At 49.3% G+C, this 8,759-nt stretch overlaps 1 protein-coding gene across 1 annotated transcript in view; it reads right to left on the reverse strand.

Moving 5' to 3' along the window:
- Positions 1–5,831, reverse strand: part of SLC7A5 (solute carrier family 7 member 5) — a 57,998-nt gene extending 52,167 nt beyond the window's left edge. The window contains exon 1 of the mRNA XM_043986433.1: positions 5,192–5,831. Coding sequence (XP_043842368.1) covers positions 5,192–5,816 — 625 coding nt within the window. The 5' untranslated portion in view covers positions 5,817–5,831. The remainder of the gene's footprint in view (positions 1–5,191) is intronic.
- Positions 5,832–8,759: the final 2,928 nt, after the last annotated feature.

Consider the following 8,759-nt stretch of genomic DNA (forward strand, 5'->3'; position numbering starts at 1 on the left):
CGGTTCCAAACTTGTAATTTCACAGAAAGAACTCCCAGTGAGGAAATTCCTTCTACCAATGCAGGCTGGTATGCCCCACCCCCCCAAGCCACGGACTCCAGTCCCTGCAGGAGATAAAGTCAGGACAGCACCTCAAAACGGGTCCCAGTTCTGCCTATGATGGCCTAGCTCAGAGCACTGAAGGTGCAGGTGCTTTGCCCAGGGTCAGATGGTCAGGGTGAGTTGGGAACCCAAGGCTTCCACTGCAGCTCTTCTGGGCTCCACAAGCCTCCCACACATTGACACTCTGCATTCGGTAAAAGCATAGAATCCAAGGAGATTGGACAGGGTGGTCCCAAGTACCTCAGGGCTTACAGAGCACGCCCTTTTGTGGTTGCAAGGAACTAACTGGGCACAAAGCAGATGCCTGCAGACTCGGCAGTGGCTAAACAAGCTAAACAAATGAATGTAACGGAATGTATGGGTACCAAGAATTCGGAGAAGCACAAGAACAAACTCTTTCCAGGCTGTACCAGGTGGAAGTTCGTTCTTCTTCCTCTTGTAGCTCACATATATGTCAGTCTGTCCTGTCATCCCCGCCTACTCCATCTCAGAGCACCTCATTTCAACGGCATACACTATAACCCCAAACGGACTAAAAGCAAGGACTTAACTCTGTTCCTTCTCACTACGCCTTCAAGTTTAGCTTTGACAGGGAATGCTTCTGTTGTATTTTAACTGAAAACAGGACTGCTTTTCTTCTAATTTCTAAAAAGAACGATCTTTTTCTGTCAAGCATTTTCTACTGGTACTTTCCTTCAGGAACCATCAAAACAAGTTCAGTAAACACGCTTCCTGACTCTCAGCAGAAACATGGGGTGCTATAGATTACACAAACGTGAGGCCTGCTTTTCTCCAACGTGGCCAATTACTACTTATCTGTTACAAGGGATGGTTCTATGTGTGGGGTGGGGCAGGGAGGAAAGATCCGAAAGTGACAGGCAAACATTTATAAATTTCCTTCTTAAATATCAAGTCACCATTCCTAATTCTACAGAATTTGCCAGAATCAAGGTCTTCAGCTAGATAAGGACTTCCATATCAGGAGCAAAGGCCTACATGGACAAGGACAGAATTAGGAATGAGGAGTGTGGGGCTCTGCTATGTGCCTGTTTACTGACTTACTGGTGACCTCTTTCTAGTTTCTCTTAGGCAATAACACAACAGGGTAACATTTGCAAAACATCTGTAACACCTTCTGAGTTCTCTTGAAAAGAGACACCCCTGAAAGTCATTATGAGATGGGCAGAAATCAAAATTAAATGCTACTTGGGGGAAGATAAAAATTTGAATAAATAAAATAAGTCCTCCAGGAGATCACTAGAAGAAATAAAAATTTAAGAGTTCTAATAAAGACAAACTCTTTTGTAGGAGTTCCTTTTCCTTCAAACAATAAGTATTTAAAAATACTAAATAAGCACCATGTTTTTACCCAATTAGAATTTCTTGGTGGGTTTTTCCTAAAATTTGCTGACAACTCATACTTGTTATCAGTTAGGGTTTTGATTTTTTTTAAGTGATGGCTACATCCTAAATTTTTCCTGAAAAAAAAAAAAAATCTCCTATCCAGCTAGATCAAGTGTAGTGAAAAAAGGACTGAATGTCTCCCACTGCTCAAAGCCATTTTCAGGCAGCTCAGGCACTTGCTATTCAAAACCTCAATTTTCATTGTCCAGACCCCCCCCCCCCCCCCCCCCCCCCCCCCCCCCCCCCCCCCCCCCCCCGCCAAGACATTTGTTCATCTCCAGCTCCCTGTGCAGGTCTCCAATTCATGAGGAGCTCCCCGGGGCTACTTGAGAACTCCTTAGATACACCTTTCTTTATGAAAACCACCTTTCTGCATTCTTTCAGCAAACTAGTAATGAATGCATCAAAGTGGGGCAACCGGTGGGAACCTCACTCTCAACAAACTAACCTGCAAGAAGTTTGTATTTCACAAGTGCTGACACTAAGTCACAAACTGACAGTGCTTTGTGCTGATATTCTTAAAGGGTAAGGTAAACTTAAATCAGAGGATAGCTACTAATGGGAATAAATGCTTGTGTTGTATCACAGTTATCTAGCAGCTAGGCAGTACAGTGGACAGAATGCAGGACCTGGATTCAAATACAGCCTCAGACTCTTACTAGCTGTATGGCCCTGGGAAAGTCACTCTGTATGCTCATCCATGAAATGGGGACAGTAACGGTACCAATCTCCATAAATGCTAGCTATTATCTTTTTAGGTCTTCATATGGACTTTTTCAACCTTAAAAAGAGTTGGACATTTTTAAAACAAAAAAACTCTACCACAATAGCATGTCAAAGCCCTCCAGTGGCTCCCTTGATTGAGAATACAATATCAGCCCTGGATTGTGACTTCCCTATCCATGTGGCCTTAACCTAGAACTTGGTGCTCCCTAACTTAAAGCAGATGCTGGCTGGCCTAGGCAGGCTCTCCACCTTGTGGTTACTGCTCCCCACATCTGCCTGCTGAGATCCTTCTCTTCCTTCCAAGGCCCAGCTCAGGAAGCACACCCTTCAATCTGCAGATGCTCCCTCACTGTCCCCCCAGTTTGAGTTCTTTCCTCACATGGTCTTAGGCACTCTGATTTGATCTCTTCTTTATACATCACAGCTACCTGGGTACACAGTGAACCTCCCTACCCTTACACACACATATTGGACAAATTGTACATTACTTGAGGGCATAGACTCTGGGATTTTCCATCTTTGTGTTTCCAGGGCTTTGAAGGAAATTAAAAGCCTTGGATTGTCAGGGGGTGCACAACCAAATCCTAAGTAGATTGGCCTTTTTAGGATGCTTGGAGGCATCCTAAGCGGTCATACCCTGCATCTGGACATATGGTGTAGTGAATGGAATTCTTAATACCAGAGAGGAGACACTGCAGCTGAAGAGCCCCAGATTTTACAAAGAACCTAGGCTGGCATCTTAGCTTTCTCCCCTTGTGACTTGAGGCAGGTCACTTACCTGGTGAGACACTGGACAAATTATTTCCACAGTGACTTACAGAGGTTTACCAGATGACACAGCGCTCCCATAATCCATGAACGCTGGACTTGGAGTCAGAAACCCAAGTTTCAATCTGCTCTCCAACACTAACTAGCTGTGTGACCCTGCAGAAGTCACTTAACCTCCTTCTGACTCAGTTTCCTCAGCTGTAAAAAAAGAGGATGATACCCACACCTATCACCCAGGGTGCTATATAACTGGTTGCTATTATTATTACAATCTCCCTGGATCTCAATTTCCTCATCTAGAACATGAAAGGATTTGACTAAATGAATTCTAAGGTCATATGACCAAATAAAATATATGTATTATATACTGTCCACACACAATAAGGCACCTGGCTATAATGCAATCTCTATGACCTCCAGAGAAAGAAAATTCTTGAGAAATAAGTCCATTTTTTGTTGGGTTTTTTCCCCTTCTCGGGGAGGGAGTGTAACGTCAAGTTCAGCACTGTATTCTTTTCCTTTTGCCCTAGCCCGGGGCAAAATACTCACTGTGATGTTTAACCTAAAGTAACTTCTGAAATTGAGCTAAGCCAAGAAAACCATCAACAACCACATGATTTTTTTTTTAATCCTTAAGCCCCCATTCTAGACAAGCTGGTTTAGAGCCCTCCATCTCCTTAAAGACAGCAAGAACAGGTAGAAAAACGAATGAATAAACTCACTGTTGTTGGGCCCTCTCTTCAGGTACAGTCAGCACACCTCTCCTCCACACCCACCCCACCTACCTCAAAAATAGAACAGAAAATTCTGCAGCCCAGAAGCTAACCCATGAAAACCAGTAACACCAATATCATACAGCACATAGTATAAAGCCCCCCAAGCCTGCCAGTTTCTTCCACTCTGGTCTTCCAGAAAAAGGGAGCAAGGTAAGAGAAACCCAGGCTTATATTCTCATTTTTCACACTAAGAAGCCAATGAAAGGACTGGCTAAAGATGTGGGGAATGAAGGATGAAAAAATGCAGGTAGAGCTAAGAGGAAAGAGAAAATGCCTATTGGCTCAGGGAAGCAGCAGTATCCTGAACATGGTCAAGGGCCAGTCCCTGACTCTGGATTAGTCCTTGCTGTGGAAGAAAACCCAAGCTGGGCTGGAGGAATTCTTTCCTCCACACTTGTTATTTCCCATGGTCTCCCCCATAAGATTGGAGGCTCCTGGCAGGGCAGTGCCTGTCTTTGCCTCTGCAGCCAGCATTTATATGACACAGTACCGACCCCCTCCAAGAGTTTAATGAAGCAAATGCTTGTGGACCGACTGCTGCAGTCAGCCAGTCAGTTAGTCCTTCCAGCCATGCACAGCCATATGTCTGAGGGACAGCATGCAGAGGGGGGTCAGACCAAGGATGGCGTCAAGGAGTGGAATCATGTGTGGGCTGGGTATCCTGTACATGGAAATCTCATGGGAAGGGGTATCCAGGGGGTGGGGTGAGGTAACACATAATTATTAAGTGCTTACTATGGGGATGGGGGATAATTACTCAACCAGGACTTATTAAGTATGCAGGGAAAGGCGTCAGTCAGATGAGCATTTCATTAAACTTTGCTAGGGGTGGAAGGGGCAGTGGGTCGGTCATTTTGGTAAGCATTATGGGAGGGGGGAGTGGATGAGTTGATCAGTCAGCTAGCATTTATTAGGAGTTAACTGGGTGAAGGAGGAGGAAAAGAGGGAAGGAGGAAAAGAGAGAGGGGAAGAGAGGGAAGGAGGAAGAAAAGAGAGGGAAGGAGGAGGGCGAGAGAGCGGGAAGGAGGAGGAAAAGAGAGCGGGTTCTTTAGCCGCTTAATCAGCCTGCATCTATTAGGCACTTAGTGCGCGGGAGGAAGGTGTCATTCATTCTTGGCTTGGCCGTCACGGACTGAGCACTAAACTGTGTGTGTGTGTGTGTGTGTGTGTGTGTGTGTAGGGAGGGGAAGAGGAAGGAGTGAGTCATCCATTCATTCATTCCGTCCGGGCCCGCACGGTCTGGGTCCCGGTCCGGGCTAGGGAGTTTGTCATCCAACCATCCATTCATTCATTCATTCGTCCGCGCCCCTCGGTCACGGATGGGGTGCTCCCTCGGGGGGGGGGGGTATCTGTCACACCGGAGGGTCATCCATTCCCCCCTCCTCCCGTTCCCCCCCCCCTCCCGCCGCACTCACGGACGCAGAGGCAGGCCACCAGCTTGGCCGCATCCTCGGGCACCGGGCAGCTGGGGAAGATCGGCTTGAGCAGATAGGTGGCGAAGACGAGCGCCACGATGTACTGCGACGAGGGCCGGATGATGAGCAGCTCCACCCAGAGCTTGAGGAAGGCGGGCAGCGAGCCGTACACCTCGAGCATGTAGGCGTAGTCGCCGCCGGACTTGGTGATGGTGGTGCCCAGCTCGGCGTAGCAGAGCGCGCCCACGATGGAGAAGAGCCCGCAGGCGGCCCACACCACGAGCGCCAGGCCGGGCGAGCCGGCCTCCTTGAGCACGCCCGTGGGCGCCACGAAGATGCCCGAGCCGATGATGGTGCCCAGGATGATGGCCACGCCGTTGAGCAGCGTGATGGAGCGCTGCAGGGTCACGCCTTCGTCGGCGCCTGAGCCGGACCCGGATCCGTTCTCGTCGTCCCCGCGCCCGTCGCCGCCGCCGCCGCTGCCGTTCTGCCGCCGCAGCATCTTCTGCCGGGACTCGGAATCCTCGTCGGGCCCCGGCGTGGCCCCGGCGGCGGGACTGGCGGCTGCGGCTGCGGCTGCGGCGGGGGGCCCGGCGGGGCGGCGCTGGTGCGGCGCGCTGGCCATGTGGCTGGCGGCCCGGTCCGGGAGGAGCGGCGGCGGCGGCGCGGGAGGCCGGCGGACCGGCGGCCGGGCTGGCGGGCTGAGAAGGAGGGAGGGAGGAAGGGAGGAGCGAGGGAGCGAGGGAGAGAGGGAGGAGGCCGGGAGGCGCGGGGCCGTGCCACTGCTGCGGCTGCGCTCGCTCTTTTGTGTCCCCGAGCCCGGCGCCGGGGGGGGGGGGGGCGGGGCCGCGCACCTCCCGCAGGTACGGGCCGGCGGCCCCGCCCACCGCGCACGAGAGGCTGGAGGGCAGAGGGGCTGCGCCCGGGCGGTGCTGCGGCGCCCTATAGCGGTCCGAGGGGATGCTCGCCCGCGCCTCTCTCCGCGACCGCGCCGGAGCACGTGGCGCCACTCCCCTGCCCCACCCCCACCCCCCTCCAGAGGCCCGTGTGGGCCGGGGGTACTTTCTCCTGCCCCGCCCCCAACCCGGCCACAAGCAGGCTTTGTTCTTTGCCTCTGAACTTCCCCCAGCGCCCAGCCGGGAACCTGGCCTTGAACTTCTCCAGAGTAGAAAGCAATTGGAAAGGGGGGGGGGGATCAGTGAGGAGCGCTCTGGAGGGGGGGGGATATCTAGTCTTGATATTAACAAGAACATGAGAAAAGGTCTTGGATAAGGGAGTAGGGGATCAGTGAGGAGCGCTATGGGGACCCCAGTATTCACATTAATGAGAAAAGGACTTGGATAAGGGATTGGGGGATCAGTGAGGAGCGCTATGGGGGGACCCGAGTGTTGATATTAACAAGAAAATGAGAAAAGGACTTGGATTAGGGGAGGAATGGGGGGGGTAGCGTTCCATTAATATGAAAATGGAAAGAAATTGATTAATATTAGAATGAAGATTCCTTGAGGTCAGGGACTGGCTTGGAGTCAGAGGGAGCCCCATAACTCTGCCTTTTACTCCCGGCACTTAGATCATTAAGGTTTTTTTTGTTTTTGTTTTTTTAGTGAGGCAGTTGGGGTTAAGTGACTTGCCCAGAGTCACACAGCTAGTAAGTGTTAAGTGTCTGAGGCCGAATTTGAACTCAGGTACTCCTGACTCCAGGGCCGGTGCTTTATACACTGCGCCACCTAGCTGCCCCTTAGATCATTAAGTTTTTGATAACTGCTTGATCAAGTAACTTAAATTCATTCAAGAAACATTTATCAAACACTTGTCAGTCAATAAGAATTTATTATGCATTGTGGTAAGTGCTGGGCCCTTTGATTTTTTCCAAATTACTGGGAACGCAAAGACCAAAAAACAAATGCTTCTTCCCTCCGGAAATTTTAACTATACTGCGATCTTATTCTCAGAATTTATGAATATAGTCCCCCCTCCCCATTTTTTTTTTTTAGTGAGGCAATTGGGGTTAAGTGACTTGCCCAGGGTCACACAGCTAGTAAGTGTTAAGTGTCTGAGGTCGGATTTGAACTCAGGTACTCCTGAATCCAGGGCCGGTGCTCTATCCACTGTGCCACCTAGCTGCCCCGCCCCCTCCCCATTTTACCAAGGAGGAAACAGATCCAGAACCGAACAACTTGCCCACCGTCTTACACCTAGACAGCGTGGAAACCAAAGGCTCAAACCCAGCTCGGTGAGACTTCCTCAAGTCCAACGCACTTATACTAGACCCCCCGGGGCCACTTGATGATGTTTCTAAAGAGGATGTAAATTGTAAACGGTCCCACTTCTGTCCAGCCAGAAGTCCCTTTGATCCCTCGAGATCAGAGACACCAGTTCTGAAGAGTTCTTAATCCGTAAGAGATTAAGACCCGGCCCATTTCCACCAATACTGTATACTCTGTGTGCTCCGCAGGACACCTGAGGATGCATCCTGGATGGATTAATATTTTAATTTAGCCAGAGGCTCTTGTCTTTTCCAGACTTGGCTGTTATTGTCTACCCTGACATTCCAGTGTGTCTTTTACTTCCCTCAAATGCCATCATGTCTAAAGTATCCGGTAGTGCCCAGCGCGGCTTCTGGATAAGGTCAACCTTTTCCTATATTACATACTTGACAGGAAGGACTATAATTTGCATAAAGAATGGAGGGGATGTCCCTAGAAAAGTTTTATTATAGAATGCCCCCAAGGACTTACGGTGTCCAAATGAGTCCTTTAGGGAATATACTTGACAGGAAGTGGGACACTGAGGTAACCTCGAGACAAGAAGGAGAAGGATGAATGATGAAGCATTAATTTAACACTATAGCGTTGTCCTAAACTCAGGGAATACTGATATAAGCAAGCAAGACTGTCCCTGGCATCAAGGGCAAAAGCTAGAAAAAGAGAGAAGTTGGGAAGGAAGAGGAGGGTGTCTGGAAATGGCCAGGAAATGATGTGGGGTCCTGTCTGGCCAACAATCCAAGATTGCCTCACTATAAGTACCCTAAAGGAGACTGAAGCGATTCTAAGATCAGTTTCCTGGAGAGAGCATCTACAGGGAATAACTACTACGGGATGCATCTGAATAGGAGTTCTGGGTTAGGAATTAGGAAGGAACCTTTCAACAAGTAACCTCTTTTGACTTGGCTTCTATCTGAAAAGGTCTGAAATTAGCAAACATCTACAATTCCTTGGGGCCTATACTAAGTTTTTATTAAGAACTTGTATTCCCCGGGCAGCTAGATGGCGCAGTGGATAAGCACCAGCCCTGGATTCAGGAGGACCCGAGTTCAAAAATCCGGCCTCAGACACTTACTAGCTGTGTGACCCTGGGCAAGTCACTTAACTCCAATTGCCTCACCCCCCCCCAAAAAAAGAACTTGTATTCCTGCCCTCATAAAACTTAGTCTTCTGTGTAATTCATTTATGTAGCTTTTCTCATTTACAAAGTACTTTGTTCATAATAGTCCTGTGAAGGTTGTAAGCAAAAAATACTGTTATTCCATTATATAGGCAATGAAACTGAAGCCCCGAAAGGGACAAAT

Source organism: Dromiciops gliroides, chromosome 2, assembly GCF_019393635.1.
Source record: "Dromiciops gliroides isolate mDroGli1 chromosome 2, mDroGli1.pri, whole genome shotgun sequence".
NCBI lineage: Eukaryota > Metazoa > Chordata > Mammalia > Microbiotheria > Microbiotheriidae > Dromiciops > Dromiciops gliroides.